Below are 16,110 nucleotides of genomic sequence, written 5' to 3'. Positions count from 1 at the left end.
TTAGAGGCAAGGGTGGTAGACAGTCAGGGCCCCATGACTGTATCCTGCCCCTTAGCTTAGGCTTTGGGAGACCAGTCACTTTTTTCCATTTCGGTCTGTGCCAGAGCTGGCGTATCAGTGACAGTAGAAGATGACTCAACCTACTATCATTAGGTCCTCATATCACACATTCCCATCTAGCCCAGATGGGTGGCCTCAGAATCCTCAGCCTAGAGCTGAAGTCAGTGACTATCAGTGAGAGCTAGCATGCAAGATTGGACCTTTCTGCTGCTCCTGGTCCCTGAAGTTGTAAACTTCAGGCAAAACACCTAAAAAAAAGTCGAACCAGTCGGTCACATCCACCACATACTTAGTTCTTCGCCAACATATAGGTATGGTTTCTACATCAGGACTGGCCAAAGTGTAATGGTGGCTTGTGAGTCCTGGTGGTTCATTTCAGGTTGAGCAAATATTTCCTAAGAGCGCTGGTACACACGCGATGCTCTACACCTTTTAGGAGTTCACATTCTAGGGAGAGAGAGAGAGAGAGAGAGACAGACAGACAGACATGTCTACACATGGCTGAATAATAAGCCGAATAATAAGCACTTTGTGTGGTATCAGACAAGACAAGATAGTCCTCCTATTGAAGAGCTATTGAATCTCAAAAGTGAGGGGGTTTGAGATGGTTTCCTGGTCATTTATTGTTATTGTTATTATTATTTTTATTTTAAAATAACATATGCATGGGGTTAAAAAGAAAGAAAGAAAAATTAAAACCAGGGTGGAAATAATGAGAAGTAAATGCTCCTCCCATCTTAATGCAAGTTTCCAAGATTCTCCTAGAGGCAGTTGCCATTAGCAATGACTTGGGGGGACGTACATAAACTTTGGTCAGAGTCTTCAAACATGAAAGAGTGGTCCTTCCGTTCAAGAGAGCAGCCCATGATGACTTCAAGTTACATCAATTGAATAGGAATGACTAAAGAAATAGAAATTGCTGTGAATGGCCAGCAGAAGAGTCTGATTTTTCTTTGAAAGATTAAAAAAATTTCTTTTTAATGTTTAGGTTTTTTTTGAGAGCGAGAGAGACAGCACAAGTCGGGGAGGGGCAGAGAGAGAGGGAGACACAGAATCCGTACCAGGCTCCAGGCTCTGAGCTGTCAGCACAGAGCCTGATGCAGGGCTCGAACCCATGAGCTGCAAGATCATGACCTGAGCTCAAGTCGGATGCGTATCTGACAGAGCCATCCAGGTGCCCCTCTTTGAAAGATTTTTGAATGGACACCTGTTAGACCTGATCATGGAGCTGTGTTGGAAATATTATAGAGGGGATGTAGAAGTAGACTGCTGAGATGAGCCCGTGACAGTTGATTTAAGCCTCTGCACTTGTTTGGAATTTTCTGTTCAATCATGGGCACCAAATGTTTGTTGACAATGAAGCTGGCAAATTATGACCCCGTGTCGAATGCTTTACATTCACTTTTTAATTCCACCCTCCCAGCACACCTGTAGAGTAGACATCCTTATCTCCAGTTGATAGATGGGAAAACTTAGCATAACTAGCCAATGATATTCAAGGTGGACTGAAGGTCTGTCTGCCCCCAAATACCATGCATGCGAAGTCCCGCACAAATGTGCCTCCCTTGTTGCAAGGCATGTTTCCATGCTCACTTTTTCCTGCTGTCCAGTGATCTGTGCCTATATTTCTCCCCACCTCAGAGATAGCAGACAAGATCTACAATCTGTACAATGGGTACACAAGTGGAAAGGAGCAGCAGACTGCCTACAACACGCTGATGGAGGTCTCAGCCTCGATGTTGTTCCGAGTACAGCACCACTACAATTCTCACTATGAGAAGTTTGGTGACTTTGTCTGGAGGAGTGAGGACGAGCTGGGGCCCAGGTACGGACGGCTGTGTGAGTATGAGTGGAGTGGTAGATTCCTCTTACTTCTGTGTGATTTTACTGGACCTTTTTTTTTTTTTCCATAGGCTAAGAATGGGCTTTGTCAAATAAATAAGGGTATCATTCACTTTTGTCCTGTCAGGATTAGAGATGGGAAATGGGCAGGGAGAATGACAGAATCTTGGAATTTTTGTTTCTTGGACTCCTGGAATATCAGATAGGAGAGAGACATTACTGTCCTTTCCATCATTCGCTTTCCTCACCCACCTTCCACCTTCAGGGTTAGAGACAGGAACCACGGACTCCTGGAGGGTTATGTGTCCTAACCAGGATGATAGAAGGGCATAGTGGCAGACTCATGGCCTCTAATCTAGGGCTCTCCCCACTCTTCCATAAGAAGCCTGAGGTTTTCTAGAATAAGTCCATTAGTGACCATTACTAAATACATTTCTATATTCAATGTGTATTAAGGCATGACTTCTGTCATCGACAGTGACTATGCCAGCCACTGGTGCTAGATGCCATGGGGGATTCAAACATCACAAAGGCACAGTCCCTATCTTGTGAAGCTTCATTCACAAAGTAGTATATGAAATGGTGGCTGCATTTCATGCCTTGCGCCTAACAACATTCACTTATTCGTTCACTCATCACTTACTTTTAATAGCACCTCTTACCAGTTGGTTATTGACCATGCAGTAATAAAAGGAGAGAAACTCACTGTTGGAAGTAATTAAGCATTTAAGCAATTGAAAGAATAGGAATAAGTAAAAGAGATAACAGAATAGGGTCCTTTGGGAAGGTGAGAGATAGACATCTGATCTAGGTAACCCAAGTGAAGGCTTCCCAAGTGCTGAGACTAAGACCCACAGGGTGAAGAGGGTCAGACTAGAGGAAGAGGAGGAGAATTGGAGGGTGTGGGACATTGTGACTAGCCTAGGGAATGCACAGAGGAGATAATGTTACATCAGGGCAGGGTTTTCCTCAAATTTTCATCATTTGCCTGCCACTTTTATGAGTTTCGACATACCGCCATACTGTAAGCACCTATTTTGTTTTGTTTTGGTATCTTAGATTCACTTCTCATTGATAATATATTTGAAAACACCATATCATTTTGTAAAGGGAAAATGGGCACCAACTACCCTTAATAGAAAATTAAATGTAGGGGTGTCTGGGTGGCTCAGTTGGTTAAGCATCTGACTTTGGCTCACATCATGATCTCGTGGCTTGTGAGTTCAAGCCCTACGTTGGGCTCGGTGCTGACAGCTCAGAGCCTGGAGCCTGCTTAGGATTCTGAGTCTCCCTCTCTCTCTGCCCCTCCCCTGCTCATGCTCTGTCTCTCTCTCTCTCTTGCTCTCTCTCAAAAAAATAAAGATTTTTTAAAAAATTATAATAAAAAAAGAAAATTAAATGTAAACATTTGATACAAGGGAAGAGAAAAAAGAAAAAAAAAAAACAAAAACAGAAAACAATGCTATTCAATCCTAGTGGAGCCTGACACTCTGAGTTTAAAAAGGAGATTAGCAAGTGTTAGAGAAGTACTAAAGACACAGTCTCAAACCAAGACTTTCTTTTTGAAAGTAATCTGGAGGAGGGGAAGAGAACGAAAAAGAGAATCTAACTGCTTTTCCCAGTGTGATTCATTGTTGTTTAATGCTGTGTCTGTGATCGTCTTGAGTACCACCTCAAACCCTTTCTCCTTCCCCAGGGGAACTCCTTCTACACTTGGTAAACACTGTGTGTAGAGGAACTGAGAGAGTTTCCCTGTAGTTGAAGCAAAGTGTGTGACAGCGGGAGTGGGAAGGGATAAGAAGGGAGAGGTCAGCAGGGGCCAGTCCTGAATGCCCTTTAAGTAGGGTTAAAGAGTTTGGATTATCTCCCCAGGGTAATGAGAAGCTTTTCAAGTGTTTTTCAGAAGGGGGTGATATTAGCTGATCTTCAGGGAAGAAAGATGCTTCTGACTTGCTGTTGGAAACATGGAGAGGGGTCAAGACAGGAGGGAGGTAGTGAGGCTCTGAAGGCCGTTGTTATGATAATCCAGGGGAGACAGTGTGGTGTTCTGGGGCAGGGTGGTACTGGTGGCATTGGAGAGCATCACCTGACCTCCTGAAATACTTAGTTGGTAGCACGCTATGCTTTAAAAAGTTTTAAAATTACCCGGGTAAGCTGGGCAAAGTAGGGTATTCTCATGTTGTGGGTGATAAGGAATTGGAGGCCCTGTGAGGTCAAGTGAACTGCCCATGGTTGCACAGAGTTTTATATGGAGGCTGATTCTGCCCTGAGCTCTTACCCTGAGCCCTTATAACACTTGAAATAACCCTCCAAGGATTTGAGGCCCTCAAGGGAACAGATGAGAGCTGGGATCTCTCCCTGGAATAGACGTTATCTGCCCATTGGGTCCTGGACTATAACTTTCTCTCTTTCACATGAAAGGAAGTTTCTTTAGATAAAAGCTAAAAGAGAGTAGACAGGCAGAAGCCCAGAGCCTCAGATGAAAGCCACTGTGTGAGTCATCTGGGCTGCCATCTTGCCCACGGTCAGGGAAAGGCATCCCACTTTATTGGCCTTTCCCACAGGGCTCAGAGAGTTTGGGTGGAAGGTAAACCAGAGCTCCACTCCTGACTTTGTCTTTATGACCTTCTGGGATCCTTTATGGCCCTCAAGGACATAAATCTTCTGGAGAGGCTGCCTGGCCGCCCACAGAGGTAGGACAACCCACTTGGTAATGGGCTCTGATAACCCCCCTAACCTCCAGCCAACCGGTCACCAGTCACTGTCCACGAGCCCCCGTTGGTATCACCCAGTTTCCTCATTCTTCAGTATTTCTAGTCTCTGGAGGGAATATGAGATTCCTTTAACATCCCACACTGGCATGTCCACAAGAACCAAGATAGCTGCATCCTAATCTATCCTGACAGTGCTAATGAACTCAGTGTACAACCTTGGGTTCTGGCTTTCTCTGGCTTTCAGTCTCCTCATCTATAAAATGATCAGGATGAACTAGGGCAGTGGTACTCCTTCTTTTAAGCAGTAGAAAATTTTTTTCTAAACAGATCTTATGTAGACCCCCATGTCTCAACTAGAATGCTACTTCCTCAGAGAATCCTCTAAGATTTCTACATATCTTCTCAGTCACATGCTCATGTTTTAATTTTCTGCATCATACCTATTAGCTTTGGTATCTTATATTGCTTATGTGTTTACTCTTGTGTTATCTCTCTTCTGTACTACTATGGCAGCTTATGTGTGTTTAGTGATTCTTTATGTCCTACTCACTCTTGTAAGTGGGTGCTAAATTTACTTGTTAAATAATTGGATAATGTGTGGCTCAGATGGTTACACAGTTGTTCTGGTAGAAACTAGAGAGGGTGGTCTGGAGCTCCACCTGCTAGGTCTCCCTTTCAGACCCCCTTTCCCCCAATCCCGAGGGACTCCTAAGTCTCTGTGAGCTATCAAAGATCTATAGGTCACGGTTGGTAACAAGTAAATTCCATGAACCCTAAGGTCTCTCCAGCTCAAAAGTAGCAATAAAAAAATGCATTGTGCTTGCAAATATTAAGAGACCTGTGGAGACCACATTTCATTAATTTACTTATTCGTTGATTCATTTAATGTGCTTACTATGTACCAGGCTCTGTGCTATGGGCTGGAAATATATGAGTGAAGAAGACAGATCCTGCCTTAGAAGGAGCAGCATCCAGTGAGCAAAAGTCTGTAGGTAGTTGCAGTGAAGCATGTTACAAGAAGCATGCTGTAAAAAGGAGGGTGAGAAGCTGGTTACTGCAGTGTTTCTCAAACTTTAATGGGCATGAGAATCCCGTGAAAGCATTGCTAAAATTCAAATAGACTTAGTGGCTTAGGATGGGCCTGAGATTCTGCATTTCTAATAAGCTCTCAGGTGTGATGCCAGTGTTGCTGGTCCCAAAAGTACACTTTGAGTGACAGGGTTCTAGATGTGAACAGCTGGCACAGCTAACCCAGACCTGGACCTCAAACAAGAATCCTTGGAGAAGACAGTGAAGTCTGTGCTTAGCATCAAAGGAGTCCTCCCATGGATGCTTTCATCAGAAGGAACAAGCAATGCAAAGATGAGTTGGGGGATGGTAATTAAGAGGATACACTTAAGAAGTATAATTCTCATTGGGACAGAGAGTTCAAGGTGAGAGGGGGGAAAAGAAAACAAGGCTGGTGAGTTCAGCAGAGGGCAGATCATGATGGCTCCTGTGAGCTCTGTCCAGGAGTGTGTTCTTTCCCCCAAAAAGCCAGGTAAACGTTTTAAACAGAGGAACAATTTGGGTAAATGTGCCATGACTCCGAAGGGTTTGCAAGTGTGCAGAGTATCAAAGTGTAAAGGAGAGAGAGAGAGAGCAAGACACTGCCCTGGAGCCAGGAGCCTTGGGTTCCTGTCCTAGGTTTGCCACCCACTAGCTGCGTGACCTTGGAAAACCTCCATTCCCATTCTGGACCTCGTTTGTAATGTAAAAGAGCTGGACTCCAAAGTCCCTTCCAGCTGGGAAGCGAAGAAACCAGAAAGCCCTCAAGGTCATAAAGACCAGAGAACAGGGACACCTTGACTGTCCTTTAGTCCAGCATGTCCTGTTTCTCAGGGACCTAGGTGGCCAGGGTGTTAAGAGCACTTCCCAGAACCACCGATACCATGGAATGAACTCTATCAGGAATCACCAAACCCCAAAATGTTCCATACTTCTCCTTAAAACTATAGTCATATACCCCCATAAAATTTGGTGACAAATTGGGCATCTCTTATCTCTGCCTAATAAATCTATCAGGCCATTGTCCTCCAGAGCCTGGCTCCTGGGGCAGCCGTGGGTGCCACAAACAGCTACTCAGAGAAAACCTGCTGACACCCAGCTGGCCTAGCCATACGGTTTCTGTTAGACATGAGAAACTGAGCTCATAGGTGGCTAAGGACCAGAATTTGCTCCAATAGAATATACTTGACCACTCTTGGGCTTCTCGATGATCCTCTCAGCCACGTATGGCTGAAATGACAGAATAGGAAGAAGAGAGCAAGCACTTGAAGGGATTTTGTTTCAGTGAATTGATCTTTCTGGACTATAATGATATATTTACTGTCTCAGCCCCTCTTGCTTCCATGGCAGACATTGCTAATACATCACAGAAATCATCACAGGCTTGGTTTAGCCTAGGATTTTTCTCAACATAGCAAGATAGGCCTTTCCTATCTGAGAAGAGTTGGCATATCCCATGAACCATGGTTGCTGCATCCATAGTGAAAATAAGCAAACTTGATGTCATTCTTTCAATTCAAGATTCTATTAACCCTTTCCTTAGCTATCAGGGATTAAGTCTTTTGGGATTTCTAGGATATTTTGAACAAGAGCAAACTTAGGCTTCTAGGGCCATATTCCTATGATCTCACATGCACTTTTAATCTTTTTTGTTGCATATTTTGACATTTCTGAAATCAGGATGGACGGTGCACAATGGGTGTGCACATTAAGTGTTATATTCTTTCTCCTTTTCTTGAAAGGCTATTATTAAATCAGTGGCATTTCTTATAATTGAAGATGCCTCAGGGTGGATAAATACAAAACACAGGATGACCTTGAACAAGTGTTCTATGGATCAGTGTTCCCACTGGTAGTATAGCAAGGTTGGCTGCTATTTTGTAGTCTGTTTCTGTTCCACACTGAAATCACTGGGTTGGTTGAGACTCTGTCATTCTTACCATCAGTTAAGGAATGAATTCTTGGGAAGGTCTTATGGTTTCTTGCGAGAGAATAAGGAGAAGACAAAACATAAATATTTTCACTCTTATAAATCACATTTCAAAGCTGATGTTGAAGATCTATATCAAGACAGCAGTATTGAGCTACTTGTTTTCTGTTTTGTGGGACTGGTCTGAGGCTAGATGCTGAAAGTAACCCCAGTGAACTACCGCAACGCCATGAAACCATGGTTTCATTGCTCAAATTCATCACACCAGCTACAAAAATATATGTGTATATACGCAGGTTTTCAAAATGGAAAGACCTTATTGTATTTTGTTCTAAAAGTAATTCTTGCTCATTCTGTAGCATCTACATGATGTGGATGTATATAAAGTGGAAAGTGAGAATTTTGCACTCTGAATCCCATAATCCCAACCCAGAGATAAAGTCATTAGCAGTGTGCACATACCTTTCTAGATATGACTTGGATAAGAAAATGAATAGGGATGCTGATACAGGCTTAAGGATATACCTGTATCTACAACCAGAGCACAATTTTCACCAACTCTGCTATGTACAACAAATAGATACACCATGTTCTGCTGTCTCTTTATACTTAATAGGTCTTTTCTCTTGGATGCACATGTACTGTGTTATCTGGGTAGGCCCTTTAGCCATGCAATTATTTGAATGTACTGTATGTTACTTGAGTCTTCTGTTAAATACCAACTAGGTTTCTTCCAAATGCTTTGCTGTTATAAACAACTCTGTATAAACATTTTGCCTACCTGGCCATATTATTTCCCTAGGTCCACATGGATGCTCAAATGCCATTCCATTCCTTTTATCAATTCCTGCTGGAGAATTTGGGATTTTGAAAGCTGAGTCCTGAGAATTTCCTCAGTTCAAGTCAGTTCGCTCTTATTAATTCCTTCTACATTGTCCAAGAAGCAGGTGGAAGATACTAGTTGAGCACTATTATGGGCGAGGTCATTTACATCTCATTTCATCTCCTAAACCGTCGATTCTGAAGATTAAGCAACAGGGAATCACTGGAATTAAGTAAATTGTTTAAGGTTACATAGCTAATAACTGCCAGAGGCCAAATTCAAAATAAACTCAAAATGCAAACTTCAAACCAGCGTCCTGTCCATTATAACACATTGCATCCCAAGATATGTACACAACTAAGGCAGAATATATTATATATCTCAACAGAGAAATAAAAAGCTTCAGCAGCAAAGGGTAAAAGATGACTTATGATAGCTGGGAAGTTCTGGAAGACTTCCTGAAGGTGAAATTTCAGCATGACTTTGAAGCAAGAACAGAACTTCAGCAAATGTGGTCCTCTTACGTCAGCAACTCTGTGCCTTGGCAGTTGTGTCACATCTATCGTGAAGTTCTCATCAGATGCCCACCAGATGGTATCTGTGAATCAACCCCTTGATTCTTGTCAGTAAAAACAAACAAGAACCACAAAAGTCTTCTCCACTTTCTACTACCATTAGAGTCTGCTATGGTCTAAATGTTGTATCCCCCCAAAATCCGTAGATTCAAAACCTAATGTCCAAGGTGATAGTATTAAGAGATGGGATCTTTGGGAGTTGATTAGGTCGTGAGGTTGGATCCCTTAGGAATGGGATTAGTACTCTTATAAAAAGAGGGACCAGAGAGATTCTTTGCCCCTTCACCATGTGGAGGCACAGCAAGAAAGTACCATCTGTGGACCAGGAAGCTAGCCCTCACTAGCTACCGCACAGCACATGTCCTCAGTGCCATGATCCTGGACTTCCCAGCCTTCAGAACTGTGAGGATTAAATCTCCATTGTTTATAAATGACACAGTCTGTGGTATTTTGTTATAGCAGCCCAAACAGACCAAGACAGACTCCTTTCTAAAACTTACTTGATTTGATCATCTCTAGTGAAGGAAAACCACTGGAGATATGGAAGGGTCCATTCTAGATTTCAAGGATTCTAGTTTTAAGTTTTTTATCATATTGAGTCAAAATTCACCTTCTGTTAATTTTGGAGCAATATCATTGATAATACTGGGGTGCCTTGCAACAGCTCTAGATGCTCTTCTCACACTCTGTTAGCCCTGGTCAAACCATATGACCAGCCCAAGCCTCACTTTTACCACCTAAAGACTGGGACTGAAGTATGAACTCTAAAATTGTGGTGAGGATTATATTTAATTTCAGGTTTTTTTTTCTTCCCACTAGTCTTCATTTATTAGAACAACATAACCATTTGCCTGAATTCTCCCTTCAGAGGACACATTCCATTCCTGCTTTCCACACTTCCTCATTAAGACTTGCTTTTGAGACAAGCTTCAGCATCATGATCTGGCTACAGTTTGCACATGTCCCTCTTACCAGAAGTGACTGGGGTTCTCCAGATGTGGCCTGACCAGGGCAACATGAATGAAGTCATTCTTTCTCTTAATCTGCGCTATCCACTTTTGGAGGTTGTGTCCCGTTTTTGTGCAACCACGTCATGCCCTCGACTCTCATTAAGCTTGAGGTCAGCTAACACAGAGACGTTTGAGCTCAACTAAAGGAGATAGGGAGGAGGGGGAGAGGCCAATAGGAACATTTCCCTACTGCCTCTTTTTCCCCCCTCCATTCCAGGGCCCCCTTAGAAATTAGGTCTGTATCCACTAACTGTGTCAACAGCTGATTGGGTAATGGTGCTGGGAATAGAATGGTCGGTCAAAGGTTCTATAGTTCCCGGAGAAGTGGCATTGGAACTCAGCCCCTGACTCCTCCACAAGCCATTCCTGTCTCAGCCTTGCCCGCTAATACAACCATAAATTAATGTGCACTGTCACTCCTTCACCTCTGGCTTCCTATCCCAGCAGGCCTGGGTCCCGTCTCCAATGAGGAAGATTTCATTTCCGGTATTTGAGAAAAGTGGTCATTCTGACCTACGATTCCCTCTCCAGGGAAAGCTTGGAGCATGCCTGGCCTTTGATTTATGGATCTCCATTGCCTACAAATTTATTACCCAGCTCTCTCACCTTTGGTCTCTCACTCCCCCTCCTCTTCTCCGGCCTTTGAGCACCTCCAACCCTTGTCTCTCCATGGTGTCCCCTTCTGAGTTCTCCTGTCTTTGTTGGCTAAATGCAAGCCAAAGTCTGAGGCAGTGTGTGCTGTGGGCAAAGAGCAGGGGATAGTTAAGTGAACTGGCACCAGTTTAGTGCCTATTGAGTACAAATTTCTGTGCTGGATGCCTACAGCAGTCATTCATTTCAGCCTAACAACAGCCCTACAAAATAAGCATCTCTAATCCCATTTTACAAATGAGGAAACAGGCTTACAGAGAAGTGACTTACCCTAATGGTTTCTGAAGCCTATGTCCTTTCTACTACAGTATGCTACTTTGAACCGTGGCTAACATTTACTGAGAATAATCAAATTACTCAGCTCATCTCATTCCCCCCCAGAACACTGTTATTACTCTCATTTTACTGATGTGGTAACTAAGAGCACCATTGAAGAACTTCCTAATGATCCACATAGCTGTTAAGTTATAGAGCCAGGATTTGACTCTGAGACTCCAGGCCCAGATATTTAAATTCAGCTCTGTACAACCAAGAGCTCTAGTTCTTGTTCTGCCTTTGTTACTAACTTCAGGTGTTCCTTTAGACCGAGTATTTTCTCACTCCAAACCTCAGTTTCCCCATCCATTCAAAAGGAGCCTTGGTTCATTGGAGTTCCAGAATTCTCCCTGAGGAAATGGCTGGGCCTTTGGAGACAAAGCCTTTGGACATGTTGGAGGGATTCCCCTTTCCAACCTCATTTTGTATCCGTGGCTTGTTTTTGTGACTGTCTGAATCAGACAGTCACTCTCCATTGCCCCTAAAATATAACACTTCCCCAGGGCTTTGAAGAGTCTAGATGGTCTGAGATCTGAAAAACTGACTAGTCTCTTATCCATTCTTTGCACTAACCATTTCAAAGTTCTGGTTGTTCATGCTCTTGGTAATCTAACTTTGGATGGGCTCTTTCCTCTGCCTCCCCATCTACCTTAAAAACCTGTCTCATCATTGAAGTCCTAGTGTAGTTGTTAAATCCCTTGGGAAGATTTCTGAGCCCCCAAACTAATGATTAGGTATCCACTTTATTCCTATTTCTGTCTGTCTCCTGCCACTGACTTGCAAAGGTGCCCAAGGCTTATACCAGTATGGAAACAGTGATGATGAGGGGCAATGGTGGGGGTGGTACTTTCTACCCTGTATCGGGGACTTACAATGTGCCAAACACATTTCTAAGGGTTTTGTGTGTATTAACTTCTGTAATCCTCGCTATAACTTTATGAGGTTGGCAAATGTCCCTCCCTTGTTATAAATGAGGAAGCGGAAAGAGGACGCAGCTTTTTGAAAGCATAGAAAAAGCAAACCAGCACCCTTAAGTGTGATGATAGGAAACACTTGACTCCTGGATGTGTGCCCTACCTGGTTTCTTGCTGCCAGGCTTGTCCTTCCCCCAATTCGGTTCTCCTCAAGGCATACAGGAACGTTTTTAAATAGTCCAGCTCTGAATCTGTTACTTGGCAGCTTGAAACCCTTTGATAACTCCCCTACTTGCCTTCCAGACTACCAATCTAGATAACACTTATTGAGGGCTTGTTATAGATTCATTAATGCTTTTTTTTTTAATGAGTCTTTGTGGTAGATAACAAACATTATTCCCATTTCATGGATAAGGAAATGGAGTCACACCTGGTTAAACAATTCCCTCAATATCAGAGCTAGTAGGTGGCTGAGCCAGGATTTGAACCTGAGCAGTCAAGCTCTAGAGCCTGAATGGTGCACCATTACTTGGTACAACCAACTCCCTAGTTCCTGAGTTTTAATGGCTGGCTCCTGCCACTTCGCCAGTTTTCCCGCTGTGTCCCCACTTACCACATGGCATTCCAACTGTAAATCCTCAGAAATTCAACATAATCACTTATCTTTATGCCTTTCCCTATCCCTCCTGTTATGTCTTTGTCTTCTTTGACCCCTATTCATTTATGAGACTCAATACAAGTTGCCCTTCTACTAGGAAGCCTTCTTGGATATCCCCAATCCTACCTAGGCACCTTCCTCTGCTTCCTCCCGGCCCCCATGCCTCCTCCTATCATTCTCCTTTTTGTCATTGATATTGTCATTTGTCATCTGTTGGTCTTTCACACTGAATATAGAGCCCTCTCATAAAATAAATGCTCAGTAAATGAGCAGTCAATAGCATTATCTCCTTTAACTTCACAACAGTGCCATTTTTCAAGTGAAGAAATGGGTTTAGAGACGTTAAGTAAATTTCCCAAGGACACAGAGCTATTAAGGAACAGAGCAAGGACTCAAACCAGGAGAAGAGAGAAACGTACTCCTCAAGCTCTTCTTTGGCCTGCCAGGGGAGAGAGAGGTCTGTGGGCAGAGTGGCAACTCGAGTGTGATTATGAAGCTATGAATTCTTGGCACCTCAGGAAATATTCCACCCAAGTGGTGAACTATACAAAGAGGACTTTTTGAAAGGTACCTCATAAATCGTGCCCACAAAACATACACACGTAAGCCCGGCCCTTTTCCAGTCGCCATGCAGGTGCCTGACACAGTCTCCCACTTGTAGGGTATGTTGTCGTAAAATGCCCTCCCTCCTGGGGTCTCAGAGGGGCATGGAGAGGACAGCATGAGAGAGCTGTTCACTCACCCCTTGGGTATCTTGAAGATGGTGGAACCTAGAGAAAACTGGATTCTACATGGAGATGGACACCTTGACAGTGACACTAGTCTATGGTGGGATCCGGGAAGAGGATGCCCCTTTTCCTCTCTCAGCCTCAGTTTTCACATCTTCAATGACAGTAGGTGAGACCAGGTCACTGGTTCCCAGTTGGGGTGATTCCCCCTGCCCCCACCTCCAAGAGGAGAATTTACAATGTCTATAGACAATTTCATTGCTAGGACTGGGGCAAAGGAGTACTATTGGTACTTAACGGGCAGAGGCCCAGAGATGCTGCAAAACTTCCTACCAGACAGCCTCTACAACAGCAAATTATCTGGTTCAAATGTCAATAGTGCCATCACTGAGAGACCCAAGGATCTCAGAGATCCTCTCTAGCTTTAATCTTCTATGCAGCCATCAGACCTCCTCAATGATCCTCTTTCTGGTGCTGGATAAAGGACTCCAGATAAATTACTCATGATGATCACCACAGGACAGGGTGATTCTTGTTTAGACTAGTGTTCAGTATGACCCTGATCCCAAGATACTATCATAACAATTCTTGGTAATCGTAGGTATCATTTATTGGGAGCTTATTCTATGTCAGGCTTTGGTCCTTTCTCATGGTAAATCTTAACCACGAACTTGTGAAACTAAGACCATCCTCACTGTTTTAGAAATGACAAAAACAAGATCTAGAGAAATCTGATTTGGGAACTTAGCTATTAAGGCTTTGATGAAAGATCTCCAAGTTTCGTGCCTGTAAGAGTAGGGTATGAGAGGGGCACCTGGGTGGCTCAGTCAGTTAAGCATCTGACTTGATCTCGGCTCAGGTCATGATCTCATGGTTCATGAGTTCGAGCCCTGTGTCAGGCTCTGTGCCAGCACAGAGCCTGCTTATGATTCTCTCTCCCTCTCTCTCTCTGCATGCTCTCTTTCTCTTTCAAAAAGAAAAAAAAAAGAATAGAGTATCAGAGAATAGAGAAACACAAAAGCAGAAGTTAGAGAGGGGCTTCATGGGTATCAGGCCTAGATTCGAATGCCCAGCCCCAACGGTCAACTTGATGTTTGACTTTGGTCATGCAATGTCATTTCTCTGAGCTGTGGGCTCTACTCCCATTCTGTGTGAGTGGAAAGAACAGTATGTTCAGGGCTGTTGTGAAGATTAAATAAAACTGTTAAATGTATGCAAAGCACTTACTCTGCCTAGCATGGCTAGTGTCAATAAATTTTAGTTGTGATTGTGGTTTCTGTGTATGATTATTATAATAATTTCTCCTTGGTCAGAGCCCTAAGGCTGGTAACTTCATAACTCCTGGGACTCTCTTTTCTTGGAAATGAAAATGCTGGATCAAAGGTTCTATGTCACTTTCATTCTTTACACATTGCACAGTTGAAGAGGACAGATTCTGAGGTGATTTTCAAATGGGTGTTTGAAATATCACACTCAGGCCAGGAATGGTTAGGAGGTTGTTGGGACAGGAAGTCCTCATTTCTCTTGTCGACCTTTATTCACTGTCAAAGGCTTAAGCTTTGATCTGGGCTTCATTCTTCATCGCTGTCTCGTCCTGCCTTTCAGGAAGGCCCACCTGATCCTGCGGCGACTGGAGAGGGTGAGCGGTCACTGCTCCAGCCTCCTGCGAAGCGCCTACATCCAGAGCCGCGTGGACACCGTGCCCTACCTTTTCTGCCGCAGCGAGGAGGTCCGGCCTGCGGGTATGGTGTGGTACAGCATCCTCAAGGACACCAAAATCACATGCGAGGAGAAGATGGTGTCCATGGCCCGAAACACGTATGGGGAGTCCAAGGGCCGGTGAGGGAGGGTACTGCCCTCCATGAGCACAGAGACTCTCCATGGGAGGGGGAGCCCTACTCTCGTGGATCCTGGGGCCTGGGGGGGGCTGGGGGACAGCTGAGGATGGGCCTGGCAGATGAGGCTTGCCAGCGAGGCCAAAGCAAACTCTTTCTCTTGTGGATAGCCGACAGAGAACTTTGTAACTGCTGGAATTATCCGTTTTTTTTTCTCTTTTATTTTTTCTAAGATATTATTTGACTATCCAAGTCTCTCCTTTTTAAACATTTTCTTATGGATGGCGGTCAGTCCCGGGGGAGGGGCTTTCAGGTGGAGACCAAGCGGCCTTTGCTCTTCTTCCTTCCTCCTGCCACACTCAGCTTCCTTCCCACAGTGGGCCCTGGAGGAGACCCATGGAGAGACAATCTGACCTCTTCAGCATCAGGAAGGAGGCCCCGAGGATTGTTGCAGTGAGGAAGCTTGGGTCTTTATGGCTTTTCATTTTCCAGACACGACTGGGTTTGCAGGATCCCTGCCTCTTCCTGCTGCCTGTGGGCCTGGACAGAGTCCCTGCAGCACTTTCCATGGATTAAAAATTCTTATTGTCTCTCTTTCTGCTTGGGTAGTGTTTCTTGCCCCTGGGGGACCTCTGTGTATTCACTCAACAGATATCTATTGATTACCTACTATATGCCAGGCACTGGGCGTGCAACGGAAGAGTGAGAAGCTCCCTGCTCTCGGACCGTACAGTCCCTTGGAGATTATAGAGAGGTGGGTCAGTGAATTCAGGCTGCAGTAGGGTGTTCTTAACTCATTGCTGGGTCCTGAGACAAACTAGTGCTTCAAGGAAGTGCTTCCTTGAAAAAGTGATGCCTAAAGCCCAAAGGACAGGAGAGGTAAACCAAAGAGAGTGGGGAGGAATGAGATGGGCCACCAGGAACATTGAAAACCCAGAGATAAGAGAAAACAGAACACATTCCGGGGCTGAAAGCACTTCCCATGAGAATAAAGACCCAAATAGCCAG

The 16,110-nt window shown here is 44.1% G+C and overlaps 1 protein-coding gene across 4 annotated transcripts in view; it reads left to right on the top strand.

The window, feature by feature from the left end:
• ASTN2 (astrotactin 2) overlaps positions 1–15,696 on the top strand; it is an 876,482-nt gene extending 860,786 nt beyond the window's left edge. For all 4 annotated transcript variants that reach the window (XM_078436555.2, XM_078436553.2, XM_078436554.2 and 1 more), the window contains 2 exons: positions 1,702–1,885; positions 14,873–15,696. In XM_078436555.2, the coding sequence (XP_078292681.2) occupies positions 1,702–1,885; positions 14,873–15,110 (422 nt within the window). In that variant the 3' untranslated portion in view covers positions 15,111–15,696. The remainder of the gene's footprint in view (positions 1–1,701; positions 1,886–14,872) is intronic.
• The last annotated feature ends 414 nt before the right edge of the window (positions 15,697–16,110 follow it).

This window comes from Panthera onca, chromosome D4 (assembly GCF_046562875.1).
Source record: "Panthera onca isolate mPanOnc1 chromosome D4, mPanOnc1 haplotype 2, whole genome shotgun sequence".
In the NCBI taxonomy this organism is placed as follows: Eukaryota; Metazoa; Chordata; class Mammalia; order Carnivora; family Felidae; genus Panthera; species Panthera onca.
The sequence above is the reverse complement of the archived record's forward strand: the minus strand, read 5'-3'. Positions and strand labels throughout refer to the sequence as shown.